The sequence below is a fragment of the Rhinolophus sinicus genome, linkage group LG07, assembly GCF_036562045.2.
Source record: "Rhinolophus sinicus isolate RSC01 linkage group LG07, ASM3656204v1, whole genome shotgun sequence".
NCBI classification, from domain to species: Eukaryota; Metazoa; Chordata; class Mammalia; order Chiroptera; family Rhinolophidae; genus Rhinolophus; species Rhinolophus sinicus.
Window position 1 is genome coordinate 110,257,220 of NC_133757.1, and position 24,445 is coordinate 110,281,664.

The following is a 24,445-nucleotide window of genomic DNA, read 5'->3' on the forward strand; positions in this document are numbered from 1 at the left end:
TATTAGTGAGAAGTATAATCGAAAGTGGCTTCACACTACAGTTACCCCACTGTTCAAACTGAGGGACTCAAGACTTGGATGAGTTTTTACAACTCTTACTATCCAAAACTCAAAAGTCAAATAGATGTATACAATGTCCTCTAATATACAAACTTAGAAATGAATATAGGAATATTTGGTTCCAGGGGACACTTTGTATTGCTATCTGGGCACTTGTTTGCATTAATGTTGCCTTTAGGTAAATGGCTCACATTCCTTGGCCTGCCCATCAGAAATGCTTGGAAGTTTAAAAAAATACAGATGCTTAGGCACCAACTCTAAAGATTTTGAGCCTGCACTTTTAAGGGAAGCAAACATTCTTTAAAATGCTTTTTCCTAAATGTTGATCAGTGATTATATAAATGTATGTTTAAAGAATGACATTACCTTGAGAATAATTACAGAACATAGAATCTAATAGAAGGCTGAAATAGTAATTTGTATTAAAGTTAGGGTTTTTTTCTTGGCGGGGATAAGGAGGTATTGAAGTAATTTTTGATAGTTTCAAAAGCACCTGAAACATTGTAAACAATGGTTATGTTGGTAACAGCCATTTTCTGACAGTGGTGTTTTGTAATAATCTTCCTCTGAAAGTCTAAACACACCGACAATATAGTGCAAAGACTGAAAACAACAAATATAATCCTGATGTTTATTTATCAAATTTCATCAGTGTTGTCTACGACCAGCTTTTAAAATAAGGGCAGTTTCATTATACTGATACACTTGGCAAACCACGCAAGTACAGAAACCTTTTCCAAGATTTTCCATATTTTTAAAAGGGGGCAACACTGGTCAGCATTTGGTACATGAATATAATACACCTACTGAAAATCTTCCCATACATCATGAAAATTTGGAGGTAATTAGTATAATTTGAAATGTCTTCATTTTAGAATGTTATGCACAAAAAGGGCCTTATCATCAAGAACAGAAAAGTGGCATTTTCTGTGTTCAGACTACAATTTACAACACAACTGGCTTTTGAATAAATTATACTTCAGGCTTCAGAATATGTGGGGCATAAAACCTGATTAAAGTTTTATATGACAAAAAAGCCAATAAATGTTTCTTTTTAAATCCGTATTCTCAGGTTCAGTCTAATCATCCAAGAAAAAGTAGTTTCCACTCTTCTTTTGTTCTACATCCTAAAAAATAAAAGAGAAGCAACAAAGATCAACAACATTGTCCTGTATGTAGGGTACTTCTACTCACAATATTACTCCGCAGTGTTCAGGACAGTGTACCTACCCCTTCCCTGCACACAATGTCTGCTTCTGGATGTCCTGGGTTTGCTAGTCAGAGGCACGATCTACCTTTGCTACCGTCCCTACCAGAACACCTCCCTTGGTTCACCTCAAGTAAAGCTCCTTTACGTAAAATGCCTTAATTACACATGAAATTTTGCTACATAAAATACTGTTTCCAGGAAAACTATTAGATTTCATTTTCGCCATTTTACCTTTAAGCTCCTGGTCCAATAGGTCCCTACTGTCAGTTTGAGAACTGCCTAATACACAAAATGCATATAAAACTTTTCCCCAGTACTATTTACTGACTGGCCAGTAATGATCCATCTACCTACTTGCCTAGCTGCTCCTTTAACTAGGATTAAGGTATAACTAGGATGAGTGGACATAGAGAATGATGAACGTGTGTACGTGGGGACTGAACCACGAGTTTCTACAAAAGAAAATGACAGTACAAAGTTCGTAATGCTTTAGAAGAAATTTTTAGGAAAATAAAGCTGTACATAGTGTTCCTGAATTTAATTCCTGTTTTCTGCTTAATATGGTTTTCAAAACTGAGAAAACTCTTCACACTTAAGTCAGAATTTGTCATTTCATTATCCTGGCCAGAGAAGAACATAAGCCCTTTATAAACAAAATATATAGTGAAGGCTAAAAGCATCCAGACATCATGTTAGGTGCTTAAGAATACATGATGTGTACGATGACCTTGTTGTCTCTGCCTTCCAAGAGCTTACAGTTTAGTAGCAAAGCTAGAGGAGTACAAATATGAAAATAATAAAATTCAGTAAATGTGACAGGTGTGTATAACATACTTCTAAAGCTTCTAAGTATTAAGGATGATGGCAAGAGGACTATGAAATGTAAGCAGCCTTTTAAGGAGGCACTGCAGAGGATACTAAACACATAAAAGGGGTTCCTTAGAGTTCATTCACTTTTTCTTTTTTTTGAGCAACCAAGAGATTATTGCCTTCTAAAAACAAACCATATTTCACAGACTACATCAAGTGTAGGGTACACAATTATTTTAGGTACCACAAAGAAAAACATTGCCAATTAAACTGACAAAACGTTTTTCTACTGTTTGGAATTGTATACTCATTGAAGGAGCTTGTTTGAACTCTACAGTTTACTCATGTTGCTCCTGTGCATCCACAGAAGAAAAATACATGAGAAACTGATTAAGGTATGCATACAAACTTGTTTCAATGAATTAGTGTCACCTTCCTGAAGGCATTTTAAATGGCAATTAAACGCAACACATTTCAACAGTGTGTACAACTCAGACAATATCAGCTCTCAGAGAGACAACTCAGGCAGTAATGGCAGCTACATCATAATCGCTGACTATAACACTTAAGTATGCCACCAGATATTAAAATGTGAAAAACATGACTTAGAATTAATGAAATACACAGATTTTAATGAAACAGTCTTCCAATTTGAAACATGCCTTTCAATTATTTGCACTGAGACGTTACCCATAATTTAAGAGTTTTTCTACATACCTTAATTGAATTGAGTTTGTTTATTCTTGGCCTATAATTGTTTGGGTCCCTTCTGAATGTAATTTCAAGCTGAGACAAAAATTTATTCATGCCAGCCAAAAGGGTCTGAGGACTAGGAGAAAAAAAAGATGAACTGTGATTAAGTTTACCCCCCAAATTTGACTACTTTTTGGGATAAAGTGTATTAATCACTGTTCCTTCTAATTCCCCAATCATAAGTCACCTGATAATAGTATAATCACAGCACATTATACACTCTTTATGTTCAGAAATGAGTTTACTTAGACTTATAGTTTGGCCATAATATTTTTATGCAAAACAAACACTTTCTGATCGGGAAAAAGAAACTTAAGAAGTACCACTTTAGAAAAAAATAAGTAGGAAATTACAGAATTTTAAATCTGACATTTTTAGGGGAGAAGAGACTTTAACAGAAAAGACATTATTAACTAGAAATTTGGTGCCAAAGGGAATATGTATAATATAATGGTTTTGAGTAATAACTCCCTTTAAAATTTCTATGCTTTATTCATCTTTTTTACCCAAACTAGGTATTAAATCATGCTAAATCACATCACACGTGGAAATTTTAAGCATTTTGTAAATACAAAGGGAGCATCATTTGAGTAAGTAATCTTTATATAGTCTAAGAACTTTCCTAACTCTCAGAGAAATACATAATTCTCAATAACTGATATAAAAATTTAAAGTGAAAATAAAATAATTCTGGGAAGAAGTTCAGTAAGGTACTTTTATTGGTTGGATAAATTATTCAAATAGCAACTCCATTCCTCCCTAATATGTGAAAACATTATGTTGGAATCACATGAAATTGCTGTTTTTATAGCTAAAAAATGGTTGAATATCAGTAATTTCATATGGTTCAACCAAACACAAGGTTTTAGCACTAAAAGTTAAGAAATTCCTCATAAATTGATTTGAATGTTAGACTTCTCTACATCACAATTGCTCTCAATCAAGCCAGTAGGAAAAAAGGGGAAAAGGTAAAATCATTCATTTTCACTCTGCTATAGGTCAATACCAGATACGTTGGGTCTACTGTGAACTTTACTACTAGCAGAGTAAGTTGGGCAAATCATGTAACCTATGTGGACCTTGTTTTCTTTATCTGTCATGTAAAACACCTATGGTTTTCAATGAATTATTTGCAAATCCAAAATCCTAATGTGTTTTGGAAATCCAGATGATGTGGACAAAAGTTAACCTGAAAGAACAGGTGAGGGGCTCAGAACTCTGCATGCTTATCCACGCCAGCTCCCCCCCTCCCCCAAGTCAGGATTTCTATACTGTAGCCTGAAAACTATTACACCCAGTCCCATCCAATATTCGATCTGAATAATTTTGGAAGTCAGCATCATTTCTAGAATTTCTGGCTCTTTCCTTCTTAAAATGATATGACTAATGTTTATAAGCTTATCGGAAAATTTTAAATAATTTTCTAATTGTTAGAGCTCATTATTTTTAGAAAGTAGTTTTACCTATTTGCAAGTGTATTCTTAGATGGAACACCATCAAAAACGATGACTCGATCTGCTAGGTAGGTAGCCATGATGAAGTCATGTTCCACAACAAAGGCTGTCTTCTTAGCATGGAGTATGAAACTAAAACACACAATTTTGAAATCTTTCATAGTTTTATATCATCAAATATTTACATGCTATATTAAGCATGTATGCCAGTACACATAATCAAAAGTAATAGTCTTACAAATAGGACATTACCGTTTGACAACTCGAGCTGCCATCAATCTTTGTTCAGAATCCAAATATGCAGATGGTTCATCAATTAAATAGACATCAGCAGGTTTGCCCAAACAAAGAGCTAAAGCTACTCGCTGCAGTTCACCACCAGATAATGTCTGTACCTATTTGGAGAAGAAGTTTAGCAAACCATGCAGACATCCAGTTTAACGTAATAAAACAAAAAAAATTTGAATACCTCTTGGTCGATGATGTTTTCAATTTGCAGAGGCTTCATTACATCAGTCACAAATTGTGGATGAGTGTAAGCATCTCTTATCTTTTCATGTAGTAACTGTCTAACACTTCCCTGTTTTTAATGGAAAAAGTATTGAAATTTTATTTCAGTACAGAACTAGTCTAAATATGAATTGTAACGAAGTTCCAGAGCAAAAGTATATCAACAGGTATAGATAGTATTTTTATGCTTATCTGTTATTTATTGCATGTTTTAAGATTTTTCAATTAAAAATCCATCATGTCCAACAAGTTAAAAACAATAATTTTAAAATCTGAAAATAGTAAAATAATAAATGTTTCAGGGGAGAAACCATTTGAGAACAGGAATAATTCTACAAGTCAATGTGGGTTTCAAGTTACCTTAAGCAATCAGATAGCACAAAATATACGATAGGGACGAATCTTAAGATGCTGGCTGGTTGTTTTTTCAGGAGAGGGCTGAGTTTAAGAACTTGAAAGGTAAGCTTATCTTAGTAGAAAGTATCAATGACAAAATTTTTATGGTAAGCTAAGCCATCTCAAATAGGCCTAACATACAGTAAGTGTTGAGGTACTGTGTGTAGATACTGCAGTTAAACTCATTACAACACCTGCAGAAACCAAAGGAGATTAACTTCATGTTTTCATGGTTCATCCATATTGTATCAGTATTTTATTTCTTTTTATGGCTGAGTAATGTTAAATTTTATGGATATGCCACATTGTGTTTATCCATTCATCAGTTGATGGACACGGATTATTTTCCACATTCTGGCTATTACGAATAATGCATCTGTGTGCAAGTTTTTGTGTTCAGTCTTCATTTCCCTTAGGTAAGAGTGGAAATGCTGGGTCATATGCCACTATGTTTAATTGCCTGAGGAACTGCCAGGTTGTTTTGCAAGTGGCTCTATCATTTTGTATTCCCACCAGCAAGTACATGAAGTTCGTATCTCTACATCTCACCAATGCTTGTGACTGTCTTTTTGATTAAAGTCATTCCAGTGGGTGTAAAGTGGTTTCTTATTGTGCTTTAGATTTGCATTTGCCTAATGACTAACGATGCTGAGCATTTTTTCATGTGCTTACTGGACATTTATATATTTTATTTGGAAAAATGTCTAGTCCTATCCTTTTGTCTATTTTTACATTGAGTTGTAAGAGTTTTTTTATATATTCTGGATACGAGTACCTTATTAGACCTATGATTTACAAATATTTTCTGCCGTCCTGTGGGTGGCCTTTTTACTTTCTTGATGGTGTCATATGCAGCACAAAACACTAGGTTTTTAAAGGTTTATTTTGGAAAAAGATGCCAATCAGATTTTAAAAGCATTTTCCCAGCAGTGGAAATGAATCAACGACTGTAGTCCTAATACCTTCTTTAGCTACTTTTGATAAAACTGTACAGAAACTAATTTGGACAAGAATTTTGATATAATGAAAGATTAAAGTTACAGGAAGTTACAGGGTGTGTGTGTGTGTATGCGTGTAAACAAACTTTAATAACCAAATAACAGAATAACACTCACAGTAGATTTGGGACTGATTTTCTGTGGCTTATAACTGACATTTAAAACTGGTACTTCTCCTGCAAAATAATGCAAATAAATAAGACAGTAAATGTGAAAGATGTGCGCAGTTTTCAGTGTGGAACAGAGTAACAGGAGTCAAGATTGTAACAGTACCTCCTTCGTCAGGTTTAAGTCTTCCAGCAAGCATTCTGATAAACGTCGTTTTACCAGTACCTGGCGACGCAACATACAGCAGATTGACTTGAAAGATGCTTCACATTTAGAGTAAGTCTATGTACTACTGGGTTTTAACTGAGAAATTCGTTTTATTTATTTATTTTTGAGAAATTAGTTTTAAAGATACATACTGACACTACTGAATTCTGAAGGTTTTAAAAACAAAAACTTAAACATTCATGATTCATCGCTCAAATATCCTACATTAATTAGAAGGAATATAAACTAGTTAAAGCTTATAATGACCATTTTAATAAATGATAAGCCTATGAAGTATAAGACGGGTTACTTTATAGAAGACTTATATTTAGCTAAAATATCAATGCACACAATTTATTAAGGTAGTATAGTATTGTTATGATAGATATCATTATAAAGTCCATCTCTATGAAATATTTAAGTTAAATGCAACCCAATTCAAAATTCCTCCATTAACTAAAGACTGATACATTGCAACAATCCTAAGTTTTCTTCTACAGTTTTGTAAGCTGTAAGTATACAATTCAAACATTTTTTAAAATCATGAAAGCAATGCCAGATATATGATACTCAAATTCATCTCATATTTATAATGGCAATCTAATATTTAAAAATGCTGGTAATATAACTATTTACAAAGGTAGACCAGTTGTAATTTAAAATAAGAAAAGCTCCAAATGAAAGACTGCATTTAAACTAGATTGCTTCTAAATTACCATTCCTTTCATTCCTAGTTTCTAAGATGAATAAATGACCTACCAATTTGTACAAAGAAAAACTAGCTTTTAAAAACATATTATTATTACTGATTATGAATCAAAATAACAAATATGAACCTGACTGAAATTGAGATTAAATCATAAAATGTGACAAAGTAAACTACACTGAAATGTATGGATTCAATCCAGGCCCCAAGCCTATAACTGAATCAAAGTTTTTCATGGAGGAGTTAAAACTAAGTTACTAGGTAAACAGAACAGACTTTCAAATATCACAAAAGAAGAAAAACTTACCATTTTCCCCCAACATCACCATGATTTCAGAATCTGTAAACTCTCCTGCTACAATTGCTAGCTCAAACTCGCCCATCTTTTTCCTCATTCCGGGATATTTATACATACACATCTTTTTAACCTCCTCTTCATTTGCTGTCTCAGCCACTTTAAAAACAAGTGATGCATCTCTGAATCTCAAATTTTCTGTTGGAACGTAGCCATCCAAAAAAATGTTTATGCCTGTTGAACAGTCATTGACAATAGATTAGTAAAGATTAAGTAAAGACCAGACTTTCTACAGCAATAAATTATTACATAAAAGCCCAAACCCCAGGTTCTCTTGGGAGCAATCTAAGTATAGATTTTAAATTTCTGTGGATTTATGGTAACATGCAGTGAAAACATGGTGTTTTATGTATCTAATGCAAGTTTAAATAATTCATGCACATATATGAGCCTATCACATACACACATACAAAGCATTCTTTCATTATGATGTGACTTTATATAAGACTTTTCATCAGGTTTTATGCAAAAATGCCATTTCTCCTGTTATTTTAAATAAAAAAATTGCAATTTTTCTCTAAAAATTTTAAATACTAAAAATGTAATTTTTTCATAGATTGACAAATTAATAAAATAGTTTAGGGAATAATTTTTTAAATAAACAATTTAAATTGTGACTTCATTTTCACATGAGCTATAATCATACATTGAAGTTATAATTTACTGCATTTTCCCCAGTTTGTAAGAAATTTATAATGAACTTCATTTTTTGCACTGGTATCTGTCTCAGGAACCACTTAGTGGTGGGCTAGTTTTCACTTTTGTCCAATTGCTTAGGTAGGAAGAAACATGGGAAAGAGAGGTCAGACAGTCCCTCTTTCCTGAAAGTTGAAGTAATAAAAATATACTTACTACGCTATTTTATAAGATTTTTAGTCACTGACCTATAATATACTTCTAAACTCTTTTATTTGAACTACTTACTAAAGTATTTTATTAGACTTTTAGATAGTTCTACGAACTTAGGGTACAGATAATGTATACCCTTTATATATAACCTTTATATAATTCTGTTGAGTTATTAAATTCCAGAAGAGCGAAATTTTAGATAAATAATAGAGTGCTATATTAACTATTAGGTCGGTGCGAAAGTAATGGTGGTTTTTGCAATTATTTTTAACCTTTTAAGCTGCAACTACTTTCGCACCAACCTAATATTTAATGTCAACATTTTCTAAGCATTAGAAGTAACAGAATCCAGCATTGTGAAAAGTTTTTCAGGTTACCTTCTCTTACACTAAAAGGCATAGTGACCACACCGTATGCACTTGGCACTCCGTACAAACAGCAGATGAAGTCCGAGAGATAGTCCAGGACACTTAGGTCATGCTCCACCACAATGATGTACCTGCAAGTCAACACAGAGTCTTCAGCGCAACCTCACATGTAGAAGCAAATTAAAACTGTATTGAATTACAACTGCTACATAATGGTTTTTTTAACGACAGTGTCAATTTCAGGAAAATAGATATATTTTTAAAAAATTAAATGTAAAGACCATTATGAAACAAAAGCCATTAAATAAGATTCATTATCAATGTTCATATTTCAAATTGTTTTCCTAAACTAAAAGTTAACATGAAACAGTTATGGATATATGAAATACATGTTTTGCTATAAAGAACATATTTTTAAATAACTTTACAAAGCCAAAACAATTATTATCGACTTAAATCAGATGCAGTGCGGACCAGTGGCTCAGTTGATTAGAAATCGAGCTCTGGGCAATGGTGCTGCTGGTTCGATCCCCACATGGGCCAGCAAGCTGCGCCCACCCCAACTAGAATGAAGTCAGTGAGCTGATGGCTCAGTTGGAGCATGGGTTCTTAACCACAAGGTTGCCAGTTTGACTCCCGCAAAGGATGGTGGGCTGTGCCCCCTGCAACTAGCAATGGCAACTGGACCTGGAGCTGAGCTGCGCCCTCCACAACTATGAAAGGATAACTTGACTTGGAAAAATCCGGGAAGTACACACTGTTCCCCAATAAAGTCCTGTTTAAAAAATATTTTAAAAAAATCAGATGGAGCCTAACCTGTTTATTATTCTGTTTAACTTGTGCATTATTAAGCCCTTCTAAGCGTCCCATACTTGCTGTCCTAGGGGATACAGAGAATATGACAGAATCCTTAACCTGAGAACTTTCAGTGTAGCTGGAAAAGATAAAGAATAGATATGAAATAATACCAAAAAAGACTATACAGCAAAATGTGTTCTATAGATACTAAAATCCAGTGAAGGTCAGAAAGGAAATAAGTGTGTCCTGGAGCACTTTATAAATGGTATGGGATATGAAATGACTTTTGAAGTGACAAAAGTATTGCTAGTGTAGAAACTATTAGGCAAATAGTCATTAACATTTTTTTCTTTTAAGACTTTTATTATTGGGGAAGGGGAACGGGACATGATTGGGGAAGTGTGTACTTCCAGGACTTTTTTCCAAGTCAAGCTGTTGTCTTTTCAATCTTAGTTGTGGAAGGTGCACTTCAGGTCCAGGTCCAGTTGCTGTTGTTAGTTGCAGGGGGCGCTGCCCACCATCCCTTGTAGGACTCGAATTGAACTGGCAACCTTGTGGTTGAGAGCCCACTGGCCCATGTGGGAATGGAACCGGCAGCCTTCGGAGTTAGGAGCATGGAGCTCTAACCGCCTGAGCCACCAGGCCGGCCCCCTTATTACTTTTTTGTAGTATATATTTAGGGTTTTGAATCCTTCATTTATGTTTTTAATTATTTTAAATATTATTTTAGAGTCTCTTTGAAAATATCACCTGCTGTCTGTTGTGTCTGACTCATTTGTAAATGGTTTCCTCCTGTCATTTATAACCCTGGATTTGAGCTCATGAATCCTGTGTGACTGGGGTTGAGTGCATATCCCTCCAGAGTGGTTTTATATTTGCTTTGGCTAAGTTATCAGACTAAAGATTCTAAGACCCTCTTCTTATGTTACTTTCTTATCATGGAGGGTCCTTAGACTCTCATGATTATATAAATTTCAATTCCATATCCATGTGAATAGATTTGAAGGGGGGCCCATCCCTCTACTCCCAGCTAGCTCAGTGAGCGACAAATATAGGTTTTCTTGACATCTTCATGTGCTTTCCCTTTTGCTGATGAGAAAGCAGTCCTTTGAGAGTTCTGGAATTTTATGTTTCATAATCCAATACAAGGGCTTGCTTCGTTCCCACAAGTGGTTATTAAAGCCCAAGACCTATTAGAGAGACCAGTAACATTCCTCCGGAAAGCCACATCCTGTCTTTTCTCTTTATAGTTCTCTCTCTCTCTCTTTCTCTCTCTCTCTCTATTTCTCTCTCTCTCTCTCTCTCTCTCTCTCTCTGGCTTCTATTCTCTAGGGATTTCTCTTGCTTTCTTGTAAGATCAGCTGTGTATTAAATCAGTCACTAAGGAGAGGCACAGAAAATGCTGTGTAGGAAAAAACCCTGCGTTCTGATCATAGCTTTGCCATATAGTAAATTTATAACCTAGGATCGGTGACTAGCTTTTCTGAACTTCAACTTCATCTGCAAATGGAAATACCAGCTAAAGAATCTAACTTAGAAGATTACTATGAGGCTCAAATGAAATGGATTTAAAAATTCTGCAAACTACAAAACCACCCTATAAATACAGGGTGTTGTGATTACATGATAGAGGTTATCAAGAACTCTCTTGTGCTCAGTAAGACTCTAAACTACCAGAATTACTCTGGTGATCCTGATAAATGTTCTACTTTTTTTGTGTTTGAATGACATGTCCATTAAAGGATCTGTTAAAGTTAAGGATCTACTTCCCAGAAACCCATTCATATATTCCAGAATTTGCTTATCATTTCAGAGTATTCCTAGTTCCCTGGGAACAGGCAGGGCAGTAAATGAATTTTGCATTAAGAACCTCTGTTCTAGATAGAGGAAGGTAAATTCAAGTAGTAGCTCCAGTAAACCAAAATGGAAAACACGCACATGTATATGAATTTATGGTCCCAGTGTTTAACCTTTAGAAATCTGTAAAACTCGCCAAACAAAATAATACAGGCATATGCCAAATCTGTACTTACCTATCTGGATTTATTAGAGATCGTATAGTAATAGCAGCCTTTAAACGCTGCTTAACATCTAGGTAACTTGAAGGCTCATCAAACATGAAACTATAAAAAAGAAAAGCAAATATAATTTGAAAGACAAATATGACATAATTCTATCTTGCATGTTATTTTAAAGCACTGTAATATATTAATAGTTTCCGATTTAACAACAAAAATCCCCTTTTATCCTAATGAAGAGTCCACCCTGTAATGGTAATAGCCATGCTGTGCAGAGTATCTTCTGTGCAGAAGCAGAAGAAAAAGCAGGACTGCATATCAGGTCTGGGGAGAGACTCCAAGATTAGGCTAACTTACAAATTGTTACCTTCTCATGAAAAATATTCTGATATAGCCCGAAGAAATTCACAGGGCTTTCCTTTTAATTAGCTAAAGTCAGTTGCATTAAGCACATAACGTTTTTGGAAAAGAAGCCAGCGCACAGAATTATAGACTACTCTGTGAAGAGCTAGCCTCCTTTGGATGCCAGAGCAGAAACGTGGAAGAAGATGGGAGCAATAAATATCTGGGAGGAGAGAGGTACCAGAAGGCAGAAGGGAAACTTGTCCTTTTTCTTCCCTTGTCAGTCTCACATGGCATATGCCATCCTGATTTAGAGGTATTTAAAAAACTTAATTTACATCAAAAAGCCCTGAAACCCATAAGTTGTAAAGTACTTATCTAAATAAATGAGTCCCCCCCACCCCCCCGAAGGAGTAATAGGGAGAACGGGCATGGATGCACAACTGTTTCAACATCTTATCTCAAAATTAGAATCTTAGGTACTACTGTGTTTCCCTGAAAATAAGACCTAACCGGAAAATAAGCCCTAGCATGATTTTTCAGGATGACATCCCCTGAACATAAGCCCTAATGCGTCTTTTGAATAAAAAATTAATATAAGAGCAAAAGTAATTGTAGTTTAAAAGGTTAAAAATAATTGCAAAAACCACAATTACTTTTGCACCAACCTAATACTTCTATTAATTTCGCTCAAAACCACTGCTTTATTAGCAGCATTACAAATAAAACTCTAAAATAAGGATTGAGATATATAAAAGTTGTAAGTAACCTACATATCAGCTTTCTGTATGCAAACGACAGCACAAGCAAATCTCTGCAATTCTCCTCCTGAAAGATCTTCCACATTTCGTTCTTTTAGATGGGTTAAATCTACAGAGAACATAGAGGCATTGCATTTAGTGTTTTAAGTTTTATTTCACCTCTTCAAAGCAAAACATACTGCATGTCATTCTGAGTTTGAATATTTTGGTTGAAAATTGTGTAACATAAAAAGTAAATATAACACCTACTAGCGATTTTCCCATTTATTTCAATAATCCATATAAAGATATCTTTATAAGTTCAGGGCCTATTACAACACATACACGATGTGGTATATATACACAATGGAATACTATTCGGCCATAAGATGAAATAGTACCATTAGCGACATGGATGGATCTTGAGATTATAATGCTAAGTGAAATAAATCAGACAGAAAAAGTGGAGAACCATATGATTTCACTGATTTGTGGTATATAAAACTGCAAACAACAAAAGAACAAGACACAAACAAATGAAACAAAAACTCATAGACACTGACAATAGTTTAGTTACCAGAGGGTAAGGGGAGAGGGGGGTGGTAGATGAGGGTAAAGGTGATCAAATATATAGTGATGGAAAGAGAACTGACTCGGGGAGGTGAACACACAATATGATATATAGATGATGTATTATAGAATTGTACATCTGAAATCTGTGTCTTTGCTAATAATTATCACCCCCAATAAATTTTAATAAAACGAAAAACAAAACACACACGAAACAAGCACTTACCAAGCTGTTGACATACAATTGCTTGTGTCTTTGTTTCATCCTTTCGGTCCAAAATAGACCCCACTGTCCCCTGCCATAACATACCAAAAATACTTATTACTATTTTCTTTCAATATTAAAATTAAATCCAGTATTAAAATTCCTTCAATATTTCCTCCAATATTAAAGAGTTACAAAGTAAAACAAGTTCAATTTGATATATCTTTTATATGTCCATTGATATCTATAAAACAAATTACTCCTAAAGTCAACTGACCTTTGCAGCCTTGGGAATCTGGTCTACATATTGAGGTTTGATAATAGCTTTTAGGTCATCTTCTAGAATCTTGGTAAAGTAATTCTGTAATTCAGATCCACGGAAGTAAGTCAAAATTTCTTGCCAATCAGGTGGATCCTAGAAATACAAGTATAATGATCTGAATTTAACAACAGAATTTCAAAGAGGATGATTATATACAAAACAGAACCCATATTCAAATAGTAACAGAATACTTCTGGCTTCTAAGTTAAGATTGAGGTGGATTTAATTTCAAATCAAGGCATACCAACTCATAACAGTTTAATGAAGCTCAGAATAATCAGTTAAGTAACATCAACAGATTTAAAAGGAAGTTTTATCTATATAGTTTCTCAGCATAATTCCACGCATAATCTCGGGAAAAAAAAAAATCACACATACACTCTCCTTAAGAGTCTCATAAAACCGACCCAAGGTATTCATTTTTATAAGGTGGTAATACATACATCATACTTTCCAAGGTTTGGCTTTTGTTTTCCTGCTAAAATTTTTAAAGCAGTTGACTTTCCAATACCATTAGTTCCAACTAATCCCAAAACTTCACCTGGTCGAGGGATAGGCAACCTGTCATAAGAATACAAAAATAATAAAACTCAGCCTTAGGTAGAAAAGCTACATATTAGAATGATGTATTTTAACACACTCGCACTCCATACACATCCATTAAGCTAAGGGATATATGACAGATATTATTGGATATTAGAAAAGAACCCAGCCAAGATTAACTTAGACTGTTAATTGTTAGAAATGCATCTATGACAATATTACTCCAAGTTTTATTCAATTTTCATTCAAAGTACATTCTAAATTAATAGTTCTTCTTTACATAAGGCTTAGTTTTAATGTATAACAGAAATGCTTTGATAAAAAATTACACAGCAGGTGCAATCTCACACTTTTTTTTTTGCCTGCCATTTACTTACAAGGAGAAAAGTGCCACATCAACCAGAAATATTCCACTTCATTCTCCCTGCTGCAGCAGGCCCCTTAAAGCTGGCAGGTTGAGAAATACCTTTTTATTAGTTAGATCTAGACTCCCAGATTCAAAATATTAGTGTTTAGTAGATTAAAAACCTCAAAGTACTCCTGTGATTTAACAATGTATGTCCAAGGGCAGAGTAATATTCTCTGTAGATCATGAGACTAACAGATAAATAAAATCAAAGACAAATTTCCTCAAAAGTTATTTTGGGAATAGGGGTATTATTAAAAACAATTATTCTCAACCCCAGTTGTGTATTAGAATCATCTGGGAGCCTTTTCAACTTACTGAGGTCCAGACTCTTCATCCAGCGATATGATGTAATTCAAATGGACTGAAACCTGGGCATTAGTAGTTTAGAAAAGACACCCAGGTAATTCTAATGTCAGCCAGAATAAACCATTGACATATACAATATGATTCTGAATGATATTACAATATTGTATTTCTCTTTAGTGGAAGTATAATACAACTTTTTTCCAATTTTGCATTTCTCTGAAAATTCCAAATGTATTTAACTCTTGACTGAAGTAAAGAGGAATGTTGACTTGAAAATATACCTGTGAAGTTTGAAGGCATTGGCACAATATCGATGTGTTGTTTCTTTTTCCAAGTTGCTTGGTAAATTGACAATTGATAAGGCGCCAAAGGGGCATTTCTGTTATTTAAAGTAAAGAATTAATTTTGTGTTAATTTTTAGAAGTATACACATGACTAAAATGGGTAAAGAACTTTTTATAAGTAATCTTCCAAATGTGGGAGTTGCACAAAGATGTAAAATACCATTTCATTTCCTTTTCTTATTTACTAAAAAATAAAAGTTAAGTTCCTCGAAGGCAAGAATCTTATCAATTAATTTTGTGTTCCCCTTTGTGACTGCCACGATCCTAGGCATTTAAAGCGTGTTCAATTCTTACTGAAAACCTTACAGAACTTGAGGTTTTGTGTGTGTGTGTGTTTTACATTATTAGATAAGAGAAGGCTAAGAGGCAAGATAAAACATGGTTATTGAGTACTATACGATTGAATATTCAGCCTATGACAGATGCCTTCCTCTACTTCCTTCTTCCTGTCTTCATTTGCATCCTTTTCTACCTTGCAAAGTCCTTTAAGATCATGGATTGTATCTTTTTTGGTCTATTCCTGTCCCATCAACAGATAGCATACCATTTACACAGAGCAAGGATTAACGTCTTTCTGTTGTGAATTTTAACCATCCCACATGAAAAAGATGCTTCTTATTCCAACTGAGTAAATTTGCACTAAAAAAGGCTTATTCATAGAAAAACTTATTCAAGTAACAGTTGACTATCAATCAGATAAACGTCTAAGGAACAAGAATGGCAAGAACTGGAGGGTCACTTAAGAGTAGTAATATGACTAGAAAAATTTCTCAGGAGTACTGATAACTTAAAAAAGGTACATCCAAAGAGTGTAACTCAGATTAGAGAGCTGTTTAGCAGAACTGTTCAATGAGCTCAGGGACCAATTCAAAAGTCTGTGTGTATAAAGATTTCAGTGAATTCCCATTTTATAAGTCACAAGCACCAGGGAAATTAAAAACAAACAAAGCTCTTGTTTTCTAACAAATTACCACCCTCTAACCAAAACTATTCTTTACATGAGATATTTTTCTGCCAGTGTAGTTACCTCCATTTATAGAATTCTCTTTATTCCACCAATGTACATAAAATGCTTATAGATGGCAAGTAATGTAAACTTGTCTAAATCTACAAGAAAAAAAAATCCATACTGTTTACATAAATGCATTATAATCATCTTAGTGTTCAGGTGGTATATACTACCGCACCCCAGAAAGACTCATCACATTAGTATTTTTACAGCCACTGAAGTGCATACCCAAATTCTGGAGCCTCATGTTTCTATAGCAGTGAAGAAAGAAAAGAGTTCTTCATAAAGTGAACAATGTATTGTTCAAAATCAGATTTCCAGCACCCCAGAACATTGGCAGGCATACAATTAGAGATTAGTAAATATTTGCTGGAAGAAATGCTTCCTTGCTTATATTTTCAGAACAAGGGAAATGCTTTCAGGTACCAATACCAATAAAATCTTCTGGATAGTTTACTAAGGATTCAGAGACCAATGCAAAATATACATAAGCCTTATTAGAATGAATAACAGGGTGGTAAAGGTCGTTTCTGAAATATACCATCTAAGAACAAAAATATTTAAATTAAGAACTTCATGCACTGGCTCCTAAATATCTTTTATTAACTAAAGTTGGAAATTCATCATTCTTAAGTCAAAAACTCTAATGAAACATTTTGATGCAACAAAAACTAATTGAAAAATTACACTATTGAAATAAACCTAACAACAGAAGAATGTGTAATACAGAAGAAGTACTTAAAGATTAGGTTAAATTTAAGAATTCTGGCCACGTGCATTTAAGACTTGAAAAAAAATGTCTGTACTATGACTCTTATTTTTTGTATTCATACTTCCAAAAAGTTCTGGGGAAGGTATGCTACAGAATTTCCTTCTTATAAAAGGATAAAGAAAGAGAGATTAATTCTGCTGGGAAATGGCTTTACAAAATTGAGTATGGCAAGGATAGCTTTTAAATAGGGTGGTTTAATTAAAAAAGCAACAATATTAGATTATTGATATAAAGATACAATTTTCTTAAATTTGTATTCTTTATTGCTTTATATTTTTGCCTCTTTCAAAACAATTATAATGTAGTCAGAATTTTCAGATTTCATTTTCCGGTTACAAATTTAATCCAACAAATAAAATATCATACCTTAATACAAATACCACAACCAATACAAAGAGTTTCAGAAATCCATGCTATTTTGCTCTGGGGTGTAACCTCAATGCATAATTTTCCTGGCAAAGGAAAAGATAAAATTAAGCCATTTTTCCTGACATCCTAATTTTTAAAACATTGTTATTAAGGCAATTATGATTCAAAATTTCCATACAGAAGCAGATTTTCAAAAAACAAAGGCCACACATAGAAATACACTGTCTTAAATCAGTGCTTTGTGGGGATAGATTTCTGAATTTATTACTTACATGAATACTCTTGTCAGGCAAGGAGACGACTCTAAATTTTAATTTTAATTTACTACTGGGGAAGAAAATATGCTAGTAAAATTGTGGCTGATCTTCAAACAGTTTTATTTTTAAGCTGACCGGAATATGTAATTCACAACATACGCCTTGGAGATGATAATTTGACATCAAAGAAAAGAATGAAAAATGTTAGCTAGATCAGTGAAGTTCTATATAGGTGTGTACTCATCTGATATACAGACAAAATTAAAAACTTGGTATTAGGTATATTAACCACAGAATTTCTGAAAGCATGGTAGACTATAACAGATGACATCTAAAGTTTCTTTTAAGATTCTGTAAGCCTATCTACCTCACTAGTATATTTAAAGTAACAATTACTTTAACAGAGCCCTTAAAGACTACCAACAATTCATCAGTTCTGAATGGCTATAAATGTATTTAATCTTGAATATATAGCAACATCTCATGAAGAGTCCTTCTTAAGCTCTTTATTCTTGCTTTTTAATGTGAAAATATTATCAAATACATACACATTGACATTCATTTCTCCATGACTAAGAGTAATTATAGGATTTTGTAGAACAGAAAGAATCTTAGTAACTTGAACTCTGGTTTGATTTTATATTCAATAAAGTTAAAAAAGTAATGATACTTATATATTATTCTATAATTAAAAACAATAGAATCATTTAGTAATAAGCAATAAAATAAAATTTAGAACAAAATTTGGTTTTTACATTTCAAAGAAACGAACAACTAAAGCCAAGAGAATTATGAAGCGATTTCATTTCTCTTAAAATCTTAAATGAAAAATAAATAAATAAATAAATAAATGATCCTCAGAACAGCTTACCCATTCGAACAACAGGGCAACTTTTTTTGCACTCCTGCCGACATTTCTTAGGCTTACATTTGTCATGGTTGACAATAGAAATTCTTGTTAATTTATCCGCCATTATTCTAAGTAAGAATATGCAGCTCTCCTATTAAAGAAAAATGAACAAAATTATGGCACAATGTAATTAAGAGAAATAAGTCATAATGTGTATAAAAATTAGCTAGGAACACAAATTATCACTATATTCAGATATTATCTGGAACCATTATGTTGGTGCAAAAGTAACTGCAGTTTTTACAATCATTTTTAACCTTTTAAACTGCAATTACTTTTGCACCAACCTAATAGTAAAAAAACTAGTAAAAGTAATAAAATAGTAAGGTTGGGAAACAAAAATTTACATATATACTATTTATCAAAAAATTTATATGAAGAAAGAAAAAACCACCATTTTCAACAGTCACAAAAAAAGATATGGGAATCAACAAGATATATACATATGTCAGGAAACATTCAAAATACCACTGAAAAACATAAAAGACCTGAACAAATAGAATAACATGCTGTCTGTTTTTACAATAGAGAATTTATACATTTAATCCAATCTCAAGGAGAAAAGAAATAAACTGGAGAAACCTAATCTACAGCTCTCAATTAAAATGAAAAGTAGTAATAGCCAGAAAAACTGAAAAAGAGCAAGGAGGATGGGGGAACTTACACCTCGCAGATGGAAGAAATGATGCAAGCCTTCAGGAATTACTAGTGATCCCAGTGTGTGAATACAGAATAAAACAATATAGAGACCTGACATGAAAACTAACACATATGATAAAGGTGTTTACTCCTTCCCTCAAACTAATGTAAGATGTCTTATCCATCTGACTATAATGACACTACTGATGAAAATGGCAAATAATTATTAAGGTGCTGACCATCATGTTGACAAACTAGAAAAAATAAAAACGCATTTCTCTAGGAATTTGCAACACAGCTAGGATGAATTCTATGCTAACAGCATTGAAATGAAAAGGAGACCAAGTGACTGCATATATAGACTGCTTACTTTTAAAGCTTTTATAAGTCTTAATATTTAACAGTGCCATCAATTAGGTAGCTAAGGTCAAAGTGAACTTAGAAATCTTTTAAAGTGAACTTAAAAAATCTTTTACAACATTGGGCTTGGTGACATCAGTTTTCTTAGAATGGTGATTAAAGTAAATAATTCCAAAAAGTACCTTAATACTCCAGTTTTTTCCAATACATACAAAAAGCTGAAGCCAAAAGATTACGTATTGACAAAGACATTCTGTTGGCTTTTTCTATCAATGACTGTGATCCTCAATCCTCTTTTTCTTTTTTTTTTAACAGAATGCTTTCCCTTGTAGACGGCAAATATTTCTCACACCTCAGTATCATTAGGCTTGGAGACGGGGATAAGAGGTATCTTGCTCCTCAATGCTGCTTCCAGACTATTATCCTCTCTCCCCTTCACTAAAAAGTCAGCTTTTGCCTCTCAAATCATCCAGCTGCTTCATTTACTGACCGTCAGTCAGATCACTCCATTCTTTGAGGATTTCAGACCTTGGCTAACTTGCACTCTCTTTTACAACCCCTGTCATAATTCTTGGTGATTTCAATATAGTCACAGATGATTCTTCATTAATAGCCTATCCTCTGAGTTCATTAACCTCTCTCCTCCAATGATCGTGTCTTTCACTCTACCTCAGCGCTACTCATTCCTTTGGTCAAACCCTTGATTGCATTACCAGCAACTGCAATCCTTGCATAACCTCCATTTCAAATACCCCATTCTTCAACCACCATTCCTACCTTTTCAGCTCACCCCTCTCATATGCGATCTAATAACCCTTTGAATTCCCGCATTTCTCAGACCTACTATCACTGTCTCTGGATTCTACCACATTTCAATTGTCCCTCAGCCCTTTGTAACTTCACTTCCCTCCACACCCAGCTAAAATTCCCTTGTCCATTACTTATACCCCTAACTACAATCCTGGTTACAGGCAACGCTTCATCTGCATACATACAGCTGAAATAGGTAGAGAAAAAACAAAGCTATGCTGACTGCTGTCATCTCAAGTAAACACTTATGCCAACCAGCAATCACACTATATGTATTTCCAGAGCTAAGTCCATTTGTACACTAAAAGACATCTAAGGAGAATGTTCCAACAATTCTTCCTGTCTTTCACATCAACTATTCTTTGCACTGGCTTATTCCCATCAACATTCACACACTCTGTTATCTGACCCCATCTCCCCCCACCCTCCATTGCTTTATTTCTCCTTCCTTTTATAGCAAGACTACTTGACAGAGTTGCTTATAGTCAGTGTTTCAAATTTCTCTCTCTGTTTTTTCTCTGCAATCCATTCCAAGCTTTAGTGCCTATCATTCCATCACAACAGCTTGTCAGGCCATGACTCGAACAGCTTCTGCACAGATCTCTTTGCTCCTACTCTTACCTCCTCCTACTCCGACCCTTGACAGTTCATTCTCAGTACAGGAGCCAGAACAATCCTCTTGAAGTGTAAGCCAATTCATGTCTCACTCCTCTACTGCAATGGCTTCCCTACTCACTGAATAAAAGCCAAAGTCCTCAATATAACTAACGGGCACTGATCAGCCTGTTAACTTTCTGATGTCATCTCCAACTACTCTACCTGTTAATTTTGTTCCAACCACATTGGTTCCTTGCTGTTCTTAGACATGCCAGACATGTTCTTGCTTCATGGTCTTGGCATTTCCCTCTGCCTATAATGCTATTCCCCCTAGTGATTTGCATAGCTCACTCCTTCCAGTCTTTAATGCTTATTTCTCAGTGAGCCTTCTCTAGCTATACTATCAAAAAATATACCCAAGTGCTCTTCTGTCCCTCTTCCCTGCTTTGTTTTATTTTCCTTCTTAGCTCATTCTATAATATGACAAGTATATCTTTTATATACCATGTTTCTCCAAAAATAAGACCTAGCCGGACAATCAGCTCTAATGCGTCTTTTGGAGCAAAAATTAATATAAGGCCCCGTCTTATTTTACTATAAGACCGGGTATGGTATAATATCATATCATATAATAATATCATATCACGTAACATAATATATAATACCGGTCTTAATGTTAATTTTTGCTCCATAAGACGCATTAGAGCTGATTGTCCGGCTAGGTCTTATTTTTGGGGAAACACAGTATGTATATATGATATATATACACATTTATCTGTATGTGTGTGTGTGTATATGTACATGTATATATATTCTCTCTACATACAGACAATATTATTCCCTCCCCAAGTAGAATGTACTCCATCATGAGGGCAGAAATTTTTGTCCATTTGTTCACCCTAGTGGCTGGACCAGTGCCTAGCACATAGTAGGAGCTAAAACATGTGAATGAGAAAATAAATTTAAATCTTCCTATAGTTTATTACAACTTCAGAAATCTTGCAAGTTACCAGTATTTCATAATGACAGTTATCCACTAAAGTATATATTGAAAAGAAAAAAATCACTCAAAAGGAGACTAAATATGTACTTAATAAACAAAGTTATCTTAACTAATATGTTCACTTTATACTCCCTTTAAAACCTTTAAAAACCAGTTAAAGTCTCATAATGATTAGAAGAGGAAAAAATTAAATGACTTTTGAATTGCTATGAAAAAGCCACCATTCTAAAAGTGACAACTCCCTCCAAACTGAAGAGTCTTTAGTTAGCTATCAAAATAAAACTGAACACTATACAAATCACTTGGTGAATGACTATGATGAATTCCCCTCTATGGGATAAATCTTTTATCATGAAATTGTTTAAAATTTATTTCTGCCAAACTACTAAAATGTTTCACCTAATATTTTAAAAATCAAGCGACAATAAGAGACAATTCTTACAAAGAAATAAAAACATACCAGATGGTTAATAAGCTGATAGACATGGAAAATGATAAATTATAATGCATTTAAGAAAAATGAATACAGATTATTGTAGAACTGTTCATTAACTCTGTAAACTTACTAAATTTCTATATTAGTTTCAAGAATTGGGGAGGGGGGATTCCTATTCTCTTTTTCAGTGAGAAAGATACAGCACAGTAAAGCTTGGAGGGGGAAAAGTATAGCAGATTCCTGGGAATAAAGAGGGATTGGGAGGTATTTCAGATCTGAAAAAGTGTGTTCCAAATCATTCTCAAACAATGATTCATCAGTCATTCTTCCAGCTGGGGGAAAAAAAGGAGTGAGGCATATATGAAAAGCAAAATTACTATAATACTGTGTAAAAGCATTTAAAAGACAACTGTTATTGAATGATGCTAAATATCACGTGAAATATTCTAACCTATGATTATTGTAGTTATTAGTCTTATAAAACACGTAAATTGGGAACAGAGCACAACTCTGACTTCAGAGTCTTAAACTGAAGACATTTAAAAGGAACACTAAACTCATATTGCTTTCTCCACCCCCCACCCCACCAATAATATTAAATGTTCTTCCTAAAAAATTATTTTATATAGGAGAATTTCACTAAAAAACAAAACAAAACAAAACAAAACAAAAAACCCCTTTGGTTCAAATACAGGTAAGAGCCCTTTGTTAATACTAACAAAAGCATTATTGTCAGGTAGCTGGTATAGAATGCATAGAATGTACTGAGGACTGCAACACACATGCCACTATCATAAATGCCCAGTTAGCGGTCCTGTGGAAGAGAGGGTAAAAGAAAAATAAAACATTGTTTTGACAGTTCTCACTCTTACTGACTGAACCGCAAAAAAAAAACACCCCAGAAAAGAGACTTTCGTAGTTTATGGGACGTGGAAATCGGCTTTGACCGTCGTGCCTACAGTCGAACCACTGAAGGGAAATAAAGGCATTTTGAGTAAAGACACCACCCCTGATATCAAGGAATTTAAATCAAGGGGAAAAGGAAAAAGTCACCACGGGGGGAAAATGCCGAATGCTATGAAAGCGCACCAAAAGAAGCTAAAGGCGGTCAAATTGGGAGACTACCTGGGATAACACCAGCAACAGCCCACAGTACATGTTGCTCAAAGAGAAATTCAGAGCGACGTCTGACCGTCATTTCTGTCAAGACTGGGAGTAGACAAGGAGTATTCAACTTCATGGCGGCAAGATGCCATGACTCATTCCATAATCACCAAACTGGAAAAGGTCACGACTTTCCATAATCAAATACGCACATGTGAGAATAGATTCATTTTACTGTGAAAGTGGAAGAGTGGAGATAGTAAAGAGGATTCCGATTCTGAAGGTGTCTTCCTCTCTGCAAGGTAGGAGCGGGGGAAAGGGGGAGTGGGCGAGGTGGAGGTTGGATGGTTGAAGAGATGGCATCTAGGTCCATTCTCGTAGCCTGTGGCGGGGGTGGCGGGCAACAGCTGCCGAGAGCCGGGTCAGCTGCACCGGAAGCACGACGCGCCTCCAAGCCCGAGCTGGCTCCCGCGCTCCGGCGGTTCCAGCTGTCCCCTCTCACCGGAGCCGGCTGCCACGCGCCGCTGCCATCCCCATCGCCGTCACCTAAGGCCTAACCAAAGGTTCTCGGAGAACGTCCCTACAATCTTTACATCGCAGCAGACCGCAGCCCACGGCCAAACCCCTCTGGGCTATTCACTTACCAGGAGAGAACGATCCCCTTGCGGAGAGGAGCGCAGAGGCCAAATCAGTTCTCGCCGTCACTTCTCAAATACTCAACGTGTTCCTACGGCCTCCAGCCAAAATGGCGGTGCCCAGCAGCCGCCTCGCGCATACCATAGGGACGTAGTGCGCGTG

The 24,445-nt window shown here is 34.8% G+C and overlaps 2 protein-coding genes across 2 annotated transcripts in view; one reads left to right on the top strand and one right to left on the bottom strand.

Annotated features, from left to right (window-relative positions):
- Positions 1-677: 677 nt before the first annotated feature.
- ABCE1 (ATP binding cassette subfamily E member 1) lies at positions 678-24,429 on the bottom strand. Its single transcript, XM_019730763.2, has 18 exons — positions 24,292-24,429; positions 18,660-18,789; positions 17,529-17,614; positions 15,319-15,416; positions 14,223-14,340; positions 13,735-13,872; positions 13,479-13,548; positions 12,716-12,812; positions 11,616-11,705; positions 8,794-8,915; positions 7,520-7,741; positions 6,465-6,524; positions 6,309-6,367; positions 4,757-4,867; positions 4,540-4,682; positions 4,297-4,419; positions 2,798-2,909; positions 678-1,187 (listed from the first exon to the last, which is right to left on the bottom strand). The coding sequence occupies exons 2-18, from the start codon at positions 18,760-18,762 to the stop codon at positions 1,140-1,142; spliced, it is 1,800 nt and encodes a 599-aa protein (XP_019586322.2). The 5' UTR covers positions 18,763-18,789; positions 24,292-24,429; the 3' UTR covers positions 678-1,139.
- The window catches only part of ANAPC10 (anaphase promoting complex subunit 10), a 274,574-nt gene continuing 273,940 nt past the window's right edge, over positions 23,812-24,445 (top strand). Inside the window, exon 1 of the mRNA XM_019730764.2 lies at positions 23,812-23,949. The gene's annotated coding sequence lies outside the window, so the exon portion shown is untranslated. The remainder of the gene's footprint in view (positions 23,950-24,445) is intronic.